We start from the raw sequence: 16,731 nt of genomic DNA, 5'->3' as shown, positions 1-16,731 counted from the left end.
CATATTTCTGTATGTAAGACTTACTTTTGCCCAGTGACAACAAGATATTTTTATATGCAAGACTTCTGCCCAGTGACAACAGATATTTTTATATTTCTACATATGTAAATAAAGGTCAAAAGTAGAAAAACAGGAAGTGTCGAAAAGTCAGCTGAATGGGGGTCAGACAGCTCCAGATATGAAATCAGACAGTCGATTAAAATGTATGTTTTTTCATGTACAAGTATACGCCTGGCTTTTGAATAAAGACTGCTGTTCTTGGGGAAGTAATCAGAAGTTTTGGAAGTTTCAGAAGGATTCGGACGATCTTCTCCCTGTACAGGCATCTAAAGACTGCAGTCTCCGTGTTTCTTTTATTATTTTGTTTTTTATTAATAACAGTATAGGAGGTCTTAGCTTTACCAAACAAACGAGCATGCAGGAGTTTAGGGATAACTCCAACACACCACTGTTATTGGACTGATCCAGGATAGTGATGAGTCTGCATACAGACAGAATCAGAATCAGAATCAGAATCAGAAAAGCTTTATTGCCAAGTACGTTTTTGGACATACAAGGAATTTGTTTTGGCGTAGTCGGTGCAATACAGTACAAGTTAAACAGTACAAACATATCTACAATATAATATAAATATAAGTGCACAGTTTTAAGTGAGTGAGAGTAAATATAGAGCAGTATAAGATGCAAGAGCAATACAACAGTGCAGGTGATCATTGTGCAAGTAAAGCAGTGCAAGTAAGCAGGAGTCCAAGCTGAGCGTTAATGTAACGCATAGAGTTACAGGTTACAGGTGTCCTGTCAGCAAAAAAAGGGGGGGTGTGGGGGAAAGGGAGAGTGTCAGGGTGGTTTCCGGGCTTTGTTAACCAGGCTGGTGGCAGATGGGAAAAAACTGTTCTTGTGGTGTGAGGTTTTGGTCCGGATGGACCGCAGCCTCCTGCCAGAGGGGAGAGTCTCAAAGAGTCTGTGACCGGGGTGGGAGGGATCAGCCAGAATCTTCCCTGCCCGCTTCAGGGTCCTGGAGGTGTACAGTTCCTGGAGCGACAGTAGACTGCAGCCAATCACCTTCTCAGCAGACCGAATGACACGCTGCAGCCTGCCCTTATCCTTGGCTGTAGCAGCGGCGTACCAGATGGTGATGGAGGAGGTGAGGATGGACTCAATGATGGCTGTGTAGAAGTGCACCATCATAGTCTTTGGCAGGTTGAATTTCTTCAGCTGCCGCAGGAAGAACATCCTCCAGCCGATCCACAGGAGGTGGATCGGCTGGTACACTGGTGTAGCCAGAACTACCTGGAATCAAACCCATTCAAGACTGTGGAGATGATGGTGGACTTTTGGAGAACACCACCCCCACATACCCCCCTCACCATCCTCAACAACATTGTGTCTGCTTTGGACCACTTCCGGTTCCTAAGAACCACCATTTCTCGAAACCTGAGATGGTCTTCACACATAAACAATGATCGAAGAAGGCCCAGCAGAAACTGCAATTCCAGAGGCAGCTCAAGAAGTTCAACCTTCCACAGGAGCTGCTGGTCATCTTCTACACTGCCATCATTCAGGCTGTCCTGTCTTCGTCCAACTCAGTGTGGTATGGCTCATCTACAAAACAGGACAGGTCCAGGCTGTAACAATCGGGCCTGCAGAGAGAATCATCAAGGCTGACATTCCCTCTATCCAGAACTTATACAGGTCTAGGGTCAGGAAAAAGGCAGCTAAAATCTCTGCAGACCCCACACACCCTGCACATAAACTGTTTAGGCTTTTACCTTCAGGTCAGCGTTACAGAGCACTGTCTGTTAAAACCAGCTGCCACAGAGACAGTTTCTTCCCCCCAGGCTGTTGCTCTGATGAACACTTGCCAGTCAGAGTTCCAGAACAACACCATGCATACTTGGACTGATCTCACATTATATTCAATTGGAAAGTCAATTGTGTATATTTGTACATTTAAAAATATATTCTTTATTATTGAGAGCAAAGCGTACCAGAGTCAAATTTCTTGTTTGTCAGTACAAACGTGGCAATAAAGCTGATTCTGATTAAATACTGAGTTAGAAATAAAGGGATGGATGGCTTTTACCAGAGAAAAGAGAGGGGTTAGAGGTACGTTGGGGACAGCAGAAGAAGAGAGGAGTGTGCCTCCCCCCATGCTACGCTGTCCTACACTGCCTAACTTACAGCTTTTTCAATAGTAATCAAACATACAGTTTTGCCAAGCTATTCATTTTATTTTTAAATGCACACACTCAGATTGGTATTTAAAAAAATAAATAAATATGACGGATTACATAACTCCCCCTCAGCACTGGTTGAGGACAAATTGAGGGAAAATAAAGAGGAAGAGGCTGGAGTTGGTTTCTACAGTCAATCATAAGACCATGAAAATGATAGGATGGCTTTGGTGCCAGATGGTAAAATAATACTCTCAACAAAAGGATTCACAGTATTTTTATGATTTTTGTTCCTACCAGTTTTTCTGTGTATAGGTGAGGGCATCCTGTATTAAACATAAATTGTAAAAAATACAGAGGTAAACATTTTAGACGGAGAAGTCAAGCAACAAAAACTCAAAACGACTCTTGCTGACTTGAAACAAAACAAGACATAAAAAAACATTATATTCTGTAAAAAAAACCTTTTTAGGATACATTTTTCTATTTCATATTTCTGTAGCAAAAGTTTTGTACTAGAAACCACTTTCCAAAACACACCTTCTGTTTTAAGAAATAGAAACTGAGTTTTCTGCCAAAGATACTCCACCTATGCACTGGCTGAGGAAAGAAAAGATGAATTTTAACACTACTTTCAGGTGAGGCATTCAAAATCCAGCTACTATGCTGGGATCTGTATGCCATTTCCCCAGGAAAGACAGAGAAAAACCTGGGATGCAAATCTTGGATATGTGATGTAACAAACTGTGGTTTGTACCTGCAAAGCTGACAGGGTAGCCCAGAAAGAAACAAAAAACAGATAAAGGTTTGTTCTAATAATAATTTCATTAAGCTGTTTTAGCATAACAAGAAGCATTTGGCATACATAAATTTGATTATCTCTACTTCCTGTATTCCTTGTGTTGCGAAAGGTCTGGATTCTGATTGCTTCCTGAAGACCCCCTAACATATGCTCAGATTGGTATCTGGGAGTTTGGCGGCTAAACTTTGAGTCTATGTCTTGCGCTTTGCTTGGGTTGAGAGCGAGTTTAAGTAATGTTCATGTGAATGTACAAATGCAATTTTTTCTTCCAGCAGAACGATGCTTGGTAACTGCATGAGAGGTGCCATTTCACTCCACAGACTCTGTGAGTCTGTTCTATTGAGTCTAAAATGTGTGTGTAAACATGTAAAAATTGAATTTTGTTTAAACTAATGGTTTCTATTTTGCTAAGATTAAAACTATTCTGCTTGGCTGAGAATATCTAAGTGAAGGTGAAACATTGTAAGAATATTCTGGCTACATAGTGATATTTTTATTATCTACTTTGAAATACTGTCTCTCTGAAATGTAAGCAGGTATTGAAAAGAATCGTGGAATCTATTTTTCCTGAGAGCTATCAAATGTAGACGTGATTATAGACATAGATCTCAGTGTGCTTCTGTGAGCTGGGTCAGAGTAGTGCGAGAATGGAGCGGGAAAAGAGACGGGTGAGAGAACCAGTGAGATGGACTCAATAATGCACCTCTGAGCAGCAAAGACACACTAAACCAAGAAGCTGTCTGAATCAAGTCCAAACGTTTGATCGACTTGTGTAAAATTCAGCTACATTGTTTTTATTCACCAAAATCTTGAATCTTTCAGCAAGATAGTCTTCGGATTAGTTCAGAAGTCCAAGAAAGGAAACCGTCACGTCATTCAGAGCTAGTGCCAGCAAAGAGACCACCAGCCAATCTAAGGGTGAACTTCCTGGCCCAACAGCTGTACGTCCAGCTATTCCCCTTTAGCAGAGCCAGAGAAATAGAGAGAGTGAGAACCACACTTGCTGAGGTTCAGACTCCATTCCCACAGAGATGGACACCACAGTCTAACATGGGACCATACGAGGTTATAGGTGGTTCACTTGGGAGTTGTTTATTCGTCTTTTTAAAAACTTTCCCTCAGTGTCCAGTCAGATATCCGAAAATCCAAGTTATGGATTTAAACTGTGCATACATTTCCAGAAAGAGAGATGGACCATTTGATAAGGTTAAATCCTTGATCAGCAAACGAAAACCTAAAGAACTGTTTATTCACTGATCCTTTGCGAATTCCCTTTAAGTAGTTAGACTTCATGTTTGTTTATGTTCTCTTAGTTAATTTATCAATTATCATGAGTGATACTAATAGTTTAGCTATTTACTAGATGCAATTATTGTTCCATTTACAATTGAAGTATTAATATCCATATTTCTCTCATTTCCTTCATTAACTTTGCAACCGAGTGTCCCTGATGAGGAGAATTTTACCTTTCAGACAGATGGATCATAAAGATTTGAGACAGATGAAAGTAGCATTTTATTAAATGAGATTAAGAGGATTTTTAATACATATTGATGTTACTCATGTATGATGTCTAAGCTTTAGTGAGAGATTCATCCCTATCCTCCTTTCCTTACATGTGCATGCATACACCTATTATTTTCTGCTGGTTACAGCTGAATAATAATGGTGAAATGATGAGGTTGATATTAATTACAAGTCTTCTTCACAGGAACTTCCTAGCTCAGAAAATATAAACAAAGAATATGGGCAACCTGGATGTTGACATGCAAATGTTCTCATTTTGCTGTTTTATTTAATCCCCCCAAAAATCGGAGGAACAATACTGACTGGCTTACAGTGTATGTCCGGTGTTATATTTATATCAAATTTTAATAACATTGCTTATCGTGGATGTGTGTAACCATGTGCTCCCATTTGCCCTCACTTTGCTGTTGATACAATCACTGTGCTTAATGTAAATCACTCTACCGCAGCAAGTATGACGCCCTTTCCATTGTGAACAAATACACACTGTAAAAACCGATTGTGTAATTTCCAGAAATAAATTATGATAGCAGATTTTGGTGATTTCTACCAGTTTCTTGGCTGTGATTAGCTACGGTGTACTATTGTCTGTGTGTCGCGTCAGCTGAAAGCAACCTGTTTGTGACAGAATCTTGACAGACTGTAAAGATTCAAACTGAATGCAAAGTATGCCTTTCAAAATAAATACACAGACATGACATGTCACACAACATCATGTCTGCTGATGCACACATGATGTCATGGTAGATGTATGGCATTCACTGTTACACATTCCTTTCCTGCTAAATAATTGACGTACAATATTGGTGCAGAAGATACAAAAATGGAAGCATGTAATTAGGGATTAAAATGTTTTGTTCTTTAACAAATGCTGCAAGAAAGCAAACGGGTAATTCAGCAGTGCCACATAAAGTACCAAGGTTAATGAAATGACCAATGGTTAAATAAATCAACATGGTGAGACAGAGTAAAAAAGAAAAAGGGCTGAGAGTTTGGTAGAGAAACACATCATGCAAGAACACAAAGCCTCAGGGCAGTTGGTGAACCGGTAATGTCGGGAGGCCAAACTGTGGCACTGATTAGAGACTGAGCCTAAAGATGACTGAACAAAGAGCAGAGCAGTGGAAGATTGCGGAGGATTATCTTACTCTCATTCATTACCCTCCTCATTCATTGCAAGGCCACAGTCCGATTAGATAACCATGATAAAAACCTAATCACGTGGGTTTATGTGTGATAGTGCTGGTGGCAGATTTAAAAACTGTAAATGCCGATGTTCTGATAAAGTGGTCCCTAAACACCAAAGTCTACTATTTCTACTTTTTTTTTCTATAAAAAGACCACCTGTGCCTGGGGAAAACAGGGCCAACATTTATAGTCTTGTCTGTGGCAGCATTAAACGTAGGATTTATGGGTAAGCAACGAGCAACTGCTGAGCTTTCAAAACAGATTTCTGCTCCTGAATTTTTCCTGGATGCAAACATTTCTGTGTCCCCAAGGGAAGTTGTTGGACTGCATTACTGATTACAAAGCAGCAGGGATCCAAATCAGCCTGATTTTAATTGCTGTTAATGACTGATTTCTGGATGTTATTTACAATTAAATTGGCTTCACATAAAAACAGTGCTCTTAAACAAAGGTACAAACACTGCTGGTGGTATATTAAGAAAATGCTAACATGTCAGCTCCCTCAGATAAGCAATTAAAGCTGAAGAATCAGCAGCAAACAGGATTTTACTATTTTACATCCATCATTTCAAGTTAGAGCTCCCAATTATTCCTTCTAATCTTTTCTCAGCATTTTCTTTTCAACCATCTGCACTGATCTTTATTCATCCTGGTTTGAGATTTTGTCTGTAGCCCAGTTTATGAGCAAATATGTTAATTTCAATAATAATTTGGTTACTATAAACACTAAATGGGAAAAAACAACTTGTGTTCAGAATGATTCAGCGTGGTAAAAGTATTTATTTGACATTTGCTAAACAAACTTATTTGACTGGTGATATTTGAACAATATATACTCTTTGGGAAGCTAAGGCAAGTTTATAGTTTACAGCTGCACATGTACCGTATATGTAAATAATATGCAAATTTACATATTTTCATATGTGCATACCAAAACCCCTTCTGTGACTAAGTATAATAACTAAATCACCTACAAACATGTTTAACACTTAAAATCACTAACTGTTGGTTTGTCACAGAGATTTAATTTATGATTTTATAAAGAGAGATGTCAACATTAACATATAACATAAGTATAACATAAGTTAATTAAGAGACTGCTGTATATTGATTATTTAACTAGTTATTACCCAAGCATCTCTTTCTAAGGAAGTGCAGTGAAGAATGAACCCTGCTAACATGCTCAAACATCAGCTGCTATGACTTCAAAACACATTATCCAGCCTTGTCTCTTGCATTGAGATACATGCAGCCTACTCATTATGGGAAAAGAGGAGACCTTTCTCATTTCAGCTGCAGTGTCGTGATGTTTTCAGATCCCAGCTTTTAATAACTTCGAGGGTATTTACAATGCATTTACACTGAGACTGTCATAGCGACAGCTGCATCTGTGAATAACAACATAATATGACAAGAGTACAAATGATGGAGTCATCCGGTGTTAATTTAATGTTGTTTGTTTCTACTGATGCTATGTCTTGCATTAGGTTAATCAAAATAAAAGTCAAGCACCAGTTACAGTTCTCATTAGGTGAGAGCAGGTGTACATGAGTCAGCCTCAGGGTGTTGGGATCAATAGGAGCCCATTAATGTGAGGAGGTCAATGAGTATGGAGAGAATAACACCGAAGCAGCAACAACAGGGGGTGTCAAGGAAAGATGTGCTAATCATTCACAACAATCACAATGACAGCAGCACATTTCTGGAGTGCTTCAGTAAATCTAGACTCAAGAGAAACTTCTAAATTAATTAATGATCCTCTGAGCTTTGACAAAAAAGTACTGTGGATTTTTTTTTCCACCAAAAATGCAAGCAATTAGAAGGTTTCATGCATCAAGGCATACAAACAAAGCTGGTGCAATTTTCCATCACACTTTTCCTGGGTTTACAAGCTCTTTTCAATGAGAGGCCAGAGCAAGTGCTGGAGTTTTCTCTAACTGTATGAAACACAGTAACACAGCCTTGCCCCTGTCTAACCTGTTGCTGTACATTGTCTGTCAAATAGCTGAAATATGACAACTACACAGTTTCCTTGTTCATTACAAAATCAAATTAAGCTGTTTTAAAATATTTCCACAGGGTGAAGAAAAAAGGGGACGCCATCTCTTATTAAGGTAACACGCAGTTCCAAACCAGGCAACGCTCTGTTCTGCTACGGTAGAGTTAACGCAGGAAAATGTTAATCAGATGACAGCTCAGCCAACTAAAGAGTGAAGCACCTAAATACACCAGTGCTTCCCCTTCATTAGATCTTCGTTTAGCTCTAAAGACATTGGAGGCTAATATGGTTAATAATAAACGCATGTTATGGTAGAGCGAGAATGAAGCTGACAATTGGAGCAAAAAGAAGTAAAAGCCCGTAGCAACTACCCTACTGCTGTAACTGATCACTAAAGAAAACATACAAATTACCAGAAAGACAGAAATTGTACAGGGCTGCTGCTGAATACATTTGTATGAACCAGATACATGGTTGATTTGAAACACCATTTATTTTAGTATAGAATGATTAACACATACCAAGTTTCATTTTGTCTACTCTTTCACCAGCCAGAGAAGTGACACTTTTAAATAATTTATTTTTATAAGCGAATTGTCCCCTAGTTATTGGTTTTGCGCTAAGCTTTTGTCAGATCTCTGTAGTAACTGTCTGTATCTGAGCAATGTATGCCTTATGGTGAGTCTGGATGGTCTACATGTTCTCAGGAGTAAACGCTTCAAAACAAAGAAGAAAAGAAAAAAAAACAGCTTAAGAGAAATAAGCATAGACACTTGACAGTAAAAGGCACTAGGACACAAATCAGAGAAGCATTAACGGCCAAGTGCAGCCATTATGCCTGAGGCTAGCAGCGAAGTTAATCTAAAGCACTAACCCACTGACCCACATATTGCAAAGCCAGCAGTTGTAAAACTCCCAGTGCGAGCTTGATGTCAGGCTGCCACGAGAAAGCTGAGTCACTGGTCCTCACTGGACTATTTATGACTCAGGTACTGATGAGCCTCTCTTCAGTGGAAAATAGTGAAACCTAATAGCAGAGACCAAATCCAGAGGAAATTAGCTAGTTTTAAAAGGATCCAGTCTTCCAGTAGTTTTTAGAGGATTTGTTTATAGTCCTCTCTTTGTCCGTCTCTTTATTCCACCGTCTTTGTGAAGAGCTATGCTTTCTGCTATGTACCCTGCTGCTGCTTCATAAGACCATGTAACTTCATACAAAAGGCAACAAATTCACCAACCACATATGCTCAACAAGGTGAAAACTGGATTGGGTAGAGAGCATCAGTACAGCATTTATTTGCTACAGATTCTAAACTGGATCGTATGTTTGGCTGTTATGTTTGGAGTAGTTGTCCTGCTGGAAGGTGCCCCACCCTCTGAACAGTTCCTGGTGAAGAGCAGCTTTCCTACAGCATGATACTGCCACTACAACATGCTATCATGGGGATGGTGTGTTCAAAGTGATGTGCAGAGTTCTGCCAAGCATGTCACGTATGTTCAGTTTTGTCCTGATCTGAGGGGAGCATCTTTTTTCACATGCCTGCTGTGTCCCCGACATGGTTTGTGGCAAACTTTAAATGTGACTTTCTTCCAACAATGGCTGTCTTCCAGCCACTCTTCCACAAAGGCCAGATTTGTGGAATGTGCAAATAATTATTGTCTGGTCAACAGGTTGTGCCACCTGAGCTGTGAATCTCCACAGCTCCTCCAGAATAAGGACTCCTACCACCTCCTACTTAGATGTGTCAAGGTAGTGTTACAATTGTTCAAAGCTCTTTTCGTTTTTATATGTTCAAATGTCTTAATGGCCTGTCTTGCTCATCTCCATTTTTGTAACTTTCTGTGGGCAGCACAAGGTGAGTTTACCAAACAGGAAGAGCAACGGGGTAAAGGCTAAAAGGACATTTCCTTTTACAGGCATATGCACTACTAAACAGAACTACAGAAAAAAATGCCTAAAGGTAACGGTAAAATTGTGTACTTAAGAGGTGTATAGTAAGTTTAAATCAGTACTGCTTTGCTTATGGTGCACTTACAGCATCAAGGTATGTTTCTAGACTTCACAATTTCCAAGACATTTGTCATTAGAAATTATACCCCAGCCTAACCAAGCCAGTGAAATCTTCCCATACCTCTATTTACCAATTAGTTGACTTCTTAAGGCAGTTTGGTTCCAATATATTTCGCTGACGTTTATCAGGCCCATTTATGCTGCCCTTTTGCACGTACATAGGACCGCAAGTGTTTTAACATCGTCAAGCATCATTGCCCTCATGCGTTCCATGAGTTTATTAGGCTGGCATGGTTGTTAGGCAGTGTAGGCACTAGAGGGCGGTTTTGAGTTGGCTTCTGAATTCAGAGGAAAATGCCAAACATGGATGATGGTACAGAAAGTATACATGAAAAGAGGCTTCGCAGTAGGGGAGGGGACCTGTCTGAGCAATCAAAACTACAAGGCAAGTGGATGGAGAAGATCTGCTATTTCTGTCATCGACTTATTCTTCATTCCTTTCCTTGATCCCATGTGAGCTTCTGCACCACACTGCCCCCACGATTCCCAGCGATATTGCTCTGTTTGGGTATCGCAAGTTCCTTGATGACGACGGACTAAAATATGCATGGAATTAATACAGAAGATGAAAAAAAAACTCTGTCCGTATTCATCTATATATTTATCGTTGAGCATAAATGGGGTTGAATACAAATGCATATCAAAACCTTTTAAGATTTTTATTTGTAGACTTACGTGGTAATCCTGTATTTTTTTCTTTCAACTTCACAATTACATGCTCCCTTGTGTTGGTTTATCATGTAAAATGACAATTAAATGCATTGCATATTGTGCCATGGCACATAGATAAGCTCTGAATCGCTCATGCTGCCTTATTCCACCTCATCATCATCACACACAGAACCAAGTCTAAATAAGGTCTGTTTTCATATTCTGCTCCTATCTGCCTCCTTATAATCTTCCGTGCTATTTGAAGATATTATCCTTTTACTTTTGGCCTTCTTGGAAAGGGATTCTGGCCGTTTATCTTTCATTCTGTTTCTCTCCCTCTCATCTTTCCTTGCTTTACCTTGCCTACTGCGAACAGTTTTCTCTGCTTCCCTAACAGTCTGTGAGGCAACAATGACTACTCCTGTCATGTGGTCAGTGGTGGTGTCTGAGGCTGAAAAGGGTTTTCACGAGAAAATCCCAATACTGCAGATGGGTGCGTAGGTTTGCAGCATCTCATAGCAGCTAATAAGGCAATATAGTACCTTTGTGTGTATAAGTTTTCCGCAATGTGCTCCCATCAAGATGGTTCCTAATGTAGCAAATCAAACACTTCTAATTGCTAAAATGATTTAGCCAAGACAAAAGGAAAACAAGCGTGGCTTGCATGAAAGAAATGTTTACACATTAATTTGATAGAAGGTGACAAATTAACATGTGCAAAAAAAGGTAAGGTGGCATCAATTTAGACAAATACAGTCTATCTAGGCTGCTAAAATTAAATATGAGGCAGGAGAAATCCCTTGCAGCTGGATTACAGAATGCATGAATAATTTAAATCCCATTTACAGTACATTTCAATTTAACTTCTCTCTACATCTCTTTGCATTAGCTTATATTAAACCAGCCTCTCTGCCAACTGAATGCTTTAAAAGAGTCTTAGAAATTCAAACTCGGACTTGCAATGCTGTTGTCTTCATGTCTGGTGCTGTGTTGCTGCAGGAATGGGAGCAATGATATGAGGTGGAGCAAAATGATGATAATGGTGCAACAGGGCCTGATGCGGAGTGTTGAGAAAAACAAACTGTGTCATAAGCAGACAACGCATCGCTAAATCTTTTGTTAATACCTCACCGTCATGTTATTTTCCCTTCAGCGGCAATTTTCTGCAAATTCTCTTCTCACAGGAAGTCTTGTTGGATGAAGACATTATCGAAGGACTGTGGCAGTTGTTTCATTAGCAGCCTCACACATCCACAGATTTACCTTTATTGAGATCGCAACTACCAAACCCATCAACAACAGAAGTCATCATCAGGAGATAAATGGAGGAATGTGATACAATGTCTGGCAATGGTTTGCCTTACACAAACACTCCCGTTCTCAGAGTGCAGACAGCAGTTATGACTTCATTCTCACTATTTGAGTCATCAACAAGCTTACCCTGTTGAGACCTGCTGCAATAAAAAGAGCACGCTTAAGGCTACTTATTTCCACTCACAAAGGTGTTTATTTTTTTTTTTTTTTAAATGAGCATGGTGTATGTGCCAAATAACATGCACTTCAGTTTTACTTTTCTTCAGCAGCTAACCTCTGCTGCCTTCAGAGTTTGCACTGATCCCAGCGGTGCAGTTTCAGAAGCTCGGCTGTTTATTTCTTCTCCTTCTAAAAACAAAGAATGTACGCCGCTGAGCTCAAGCTTCATCTTAAAAGAAAAATAATGCAAGTTGTAAGATCAGGACAACGCAGGGTGGGGTGGCAATTACTGTACTGGGGTTGTCTAAAAAAGAGCTATGAGAGACCTGACTGAGTAAAACATCTCCCACCAAATAATTTTTGGGCAATCTGAAGATCCAAGGAGATTTTGCTTTACTTAGCCCTCTCAACAAAGGCTTTTTCCTCCATCTGTCCTTCCTCACGTAGACAATCACATGCCATCTCATCTGTTTTGTTTTTTATACTAAAATTTGCATAATGTGTTTGGACAGATTTCCTACAGGAGATAACCTTTCCAGCTGATATTGGCAACAACATATTTTATAAATTAGACAAACTAAAGTAGGGAGAACCAAATATTCAGTGATTTTTAACTAAAACGTTTTAGTCACAGTTTGTTGCAAAAACACTTTCACGTATTTTATTTGGCGTTTGTTTGAAAGACCAACACAAAGTATTGTGAGGAAAAAGGAAAATACCATTTTTAACAGTTTTGCAAATACAAATCAGTGTGACGAGACTTTGTCCTCAGCCCCTTTTACTCTTCTACCCCTAAAGCAAATCCAGTGCAATGGCTTGCCTTCCACAGTCACCTTAATAATAAGAGTCCACCTGTGTTTAATTTAATCCCAGTATAAATTCAGCTGCTTTGTGAAGACAGATGATCTCCGTTCAGTCTAACTGAGCTTGATCTATTTTGCAAAGAAGAATGGGCAAACGTTGCAGTCTCTAGATGTGCGAAACTGGTAGATACATAATCCAAAACGACTTACAGCTGTAACTGCAAAGTAAAATGTTTTCACGAAGTATGGAATCAAGCGAGCTAAATAAAAATGCAGGCCGCACCTTTTAGATTTCTTTTTAAAATAAATGAAACTATTGATTCCTTTTCTTCACTTTGACATTTTTACACTACTCTGTGTTGGTTTACTACCTCAAATCTCAAGCAATGTAAGGGGAGTATCCACTGAATACCTTGAACATCTTTATCTACATGTATATTAGCTGTGATGTGATGCTTTTTTTGAGACTGCACCTTTCTCATTCACTCTAACCACAGAAATATGGGTACTTTTCCTATATTTTTATGTCTTCTCTCTTTTAAAAGTACCTTCTTGCCTATCGAGATGAACCAATCTACATTCAGTTTCGCATATTTTCAAAAGCCAGACTTCATTTCACAGCATGAAGCCTTTATGCTTATAGAAGCCTTAAAAAGACTTCATATTCCTCATATTCTCCCTGATGGTCCATGTCACAGTCACCATGAAATCCTGTAGGAAGCTCTTAAATGAAAAACTAGATGTGCTGATGCACTCTCAGCATCTCAACTATATACTTTTAAGTAATCTCTAGAGTCAGAGATTTGTTCTTCTTCTGATTCATATTCTAGTTTGTCGGCTTCAGCTTTTTAAAGCAGAAACATTCAATTTAAAGCTGTAATGAGACTTTCTGACCTCTTTTTATGAGTAGAAAAAAACAGGCTCTTGGTCACATGGGGTCCCTGAAGAACAGTGGTCCTCTGAGAAAATTTTCAGAGAGAAACTTGAGATGACTGGACAAAGAGAAACCAGACATAACAAACTACAAAGAGAACTGGGTTTCCTCTTTGCTCTGTGATGAGTAATAGAAAAAAACACTCTATTGATATCAAACAAGACCCATAGGATTCTGCAAACTCAGAGACAGCCAGAGTCGGATCTTAGGCTTGTTTTCATGACATACACTCTCCCATCATGCCAGGTGCGGCTCCGTCTGTATTTATCCATGATGTGTGTCTAACCAGGATTGGAAAAACACCACTGTTTAGACTGCGATAGGACAAACAGCTTGACTCTTCTCTCAAAACACGTACATGAAGACAGAAATCGGAAGTCTCATGAGAAAAATATATTAACTTCCGAGTTGTGAAAAAAATTACACCAGCAGGAGTATTCCCACAAGCGGTGACTATTCAAAATAAAAACATCTACTCTTGATAGATGATCACTGAAAAGCTAAGATATAGCACTTTAGAAGCAAAGTGCCATTTGAAAGATGACAGAAAATAAAAACATGTCAGATTTGAACTGCTTTTTAAGAAATACACATTTTGGCCTATTATAACCCCACTCTTTAATGTAGTTTATTTGGATGTCATGTGACACACAAACAATATTTTCTAAATGTTTTACAAAAATAATTCTAACAGGTCTGGAATGCATTTGTATTCAGATCCCAGTACTTTGAAACCCCTAGATAAAATCAAGAGCAATCAATTGCCTTCAGAAATCACCTAATAAGTAAAGAGAGTGTACCTGTGTGTAATTTACCCTAATTATAAATATAAAGCTGTTCTGTGAAGACATTACTGGTTAGGCGACTCAACAAACATGTGGAAGACCAAAATAAAACGTTTTGGCCCACATGCAAAGCACTTTTAGTGCTGGCACCCTAACACGGCAAAATCTCCATGAACACCAGATTTCTTCTGTAAAACATGGTGGTGGCAGCACCACGCTGTGAGGATGATTTTCTTCAGCAGGGACAGGCAACCTGGTCCAGAGCTGATGAGAAAATGGATGGAGCTAAATGCAGAGCAAGGGAAGAAAACCTGTTAAAGGCTCCAAAAAACACAAGACTAGAGGAATGACTCTCAACATGCAGCCAGAGCTACATTAGATTGGTTAAGAAAGCTTATTCATGTGTTAGAATGAACTAGTCGAAGTCCATCATTAAGTAGGGTTGGGGAATCTATGGAAATACTTATTTTGCACAAAAGAATAGGCAAAACTTTCAGTCTCTGCAAGTACAAGATTGGCAGAAACATAGCCCAAAAGGTGGTTACAAAGAACAGACTTTTAGGGATGTGGAATACAAATGGAGGACTTTTCAGATTTTAATTTGTAAATAATTTGAAAACAAATGAGTACTCTTGCATGGTAATGTATTTAGAGAAATGACCCACAGTGATGTTCCAGCCAGCGGAACATTAAATCCCACAACCGACATGAGTTTCAGTTCCTATTTAAAGGTACAGTTTGCGAGTGTCTATAAATGTCCATTTACTGAATTTTTCTGACCATAAAATGAACTAAAATGCTTGAATCAAAAATCTCAATACAACAGAAAAGAACAATGTAACAAGCTTCCATATAAGTATACTGAATGACCCCTATTGCGGAATAAGTGAATTATTTTGTCACCGGTGTCCTTAAATTAACCTCTGCCAAATAAAGCAGGTAGAGTACACAATGCCAGAGTCTACAGAGTTACACAAGAAATTAACAGTCCTACCACAACCCCTGACATGTGAGGACATGTCACAATACCAGGGTTTCCTTTTCTAGCAACTGCATATGAAATATTATTGAAGATCTGTAATTCAGTTGTGGTGACTTCTAAACATAAAATGTAGCTTACAATCTATGTAAATGAAATGGTAAATTTAGTTTCATAAAATATGAGCATTGGGGAATTTCCTCTCTGAAAATGATTATGCTCATGTTGTGTCATTAGTGAGATAAATGTGGTTACTTACGATCCAAGCCGTTGATATACTTCATGGTTATTTCACAATGTCCCCACACGGCACTGACGATGGGATACAGCTTCTTTCCTTTCAGGCCTCGAAATGCAACTCCTAGATACTGTCCGTCCACCATAAAGCTTAGCGTCCCTTCATCCATGTCCAGAATCACTAGAAGAGAGTCCGGGAGTGTGAATGACTCGTCTGCCTCCAGGAAACAAGGGTACGAAGGCAGCGAACTGTGGGACCGGTTCTTACTGTCGTGGTAGAGTCTGTTTCGTCCCAGATCCCAACCCCAGGACTCACAGTCCGAACCCACTAAAGCAGTGTACCCAACAGAATGTAAAGGAGCCTCAGAGGTTGCCACACCCACCACGGCGTGGGTGCCTCGCTGCCGTGAAGGCCAGTGCATCTTCCACACATGAAGACCCCGCGTGTATCCAACCCGCCCTCTGATGCAGTCTGTGCTTTGAGCAACCGGGTGTCGATGAAACGTTAACTTGTCGTCCTCTTTGATGAAGATGTTGAGGGAGCGGTCATCCGGATTCCAAGCGTGATGGAGCTGGGTCTCCAGTCCAGCGCATGGCATGTCCAGCAGCAGATCCAGCCTGGGAGGCTTGGAAAAATCTGGACCCCTTAGCTCCAGGTGTTGGCGACGATGAGCCGTGGGTCGGTACGACGGGGAGCCACCACTTTCCCCGCGACCATCCACTGATTTGGTGCTACCAGAAATCTTCTGACCCATAACTGTGATGGAGAGGTTGATGGGAGGAGAAGGGGAAGAAGGCAATATGGTATATGTGCAGGTGGGTGCTGCGAAACGGGCGCTTGACGTTACCTCATCAATGCGGTGTTGCTGAGGTTAGAGTTACTAACTGAAAGGTGATGGAAGGAAATGAAGGAGAAGGAAATGAGTGACAGATCTGGTTTCATGCCACAAATGTCTTCATTGTGAGCTGCATCTGCTCCTGTCAGAAAATTACAAGAAAAAAGACAAAAGACATTTTTATTAAATATATCTGTAGCAAACCATAGTCATGCAAAACCAGTCCAAGAAACACATTAATGGGCAAATTTCATATTTTAGACCTATAAAACATA

General features: G+C 39.7%; 1 protein-coding gene across 5 annotated transcripts in view; it reads right to left on the bottom strand.

Annotated features, from left to right (window-relative positions):
- LOC124870688 (SPRY domain-containing SOCS box protein 4-like) overlaps positions 1-16,731 on the bottom strand; it is a 120,340-nt gene that overhangs the window by 37,027 nt on the left and 66,582 nt on the right. For 3 of the 5 annotated variants that reach the window (XM_047369512.1, XM_047369513.1, XM_047369515.1), the window contains exon 2: positions 15,643-16,598. In XM_047369512.1, coding sequence (XP_047225468.1) covers positions 15,643-16,375 — 733 coding nt within the window. In that variant the 5' untranslated portion in view covers positions 16,376-16,598. The remainder of the gene's footprint in view (positions 1-15,642; positions 16,599-16,731) is intronic. The other 2 variants (XM_047369514.1, XM_047369516.1) reach the window with 1 other exon arrangement.

This window comes from Girardinichthys multiradiatus, chromosome 6, assembly GCF_021462225.1.
Source record: "Girardinichthys multiradiatus isolate DD_20200921_A chromosome 6, DD_fGirMul_XY1, whole genome shotgun sequence".
Lineage (NCBI taxonomy): Eukaryota > Metazoa > Chordata > Actinopteri > Cyprinodontiformes > Goodeidae > Girardinichthys > Girardinichthys multiradiatus.
The sequence above is the reverse complement of the archived record's forward strand: the minus strand, read 5'-3'. Positions and strand labels throughout refer to the sequence as shown.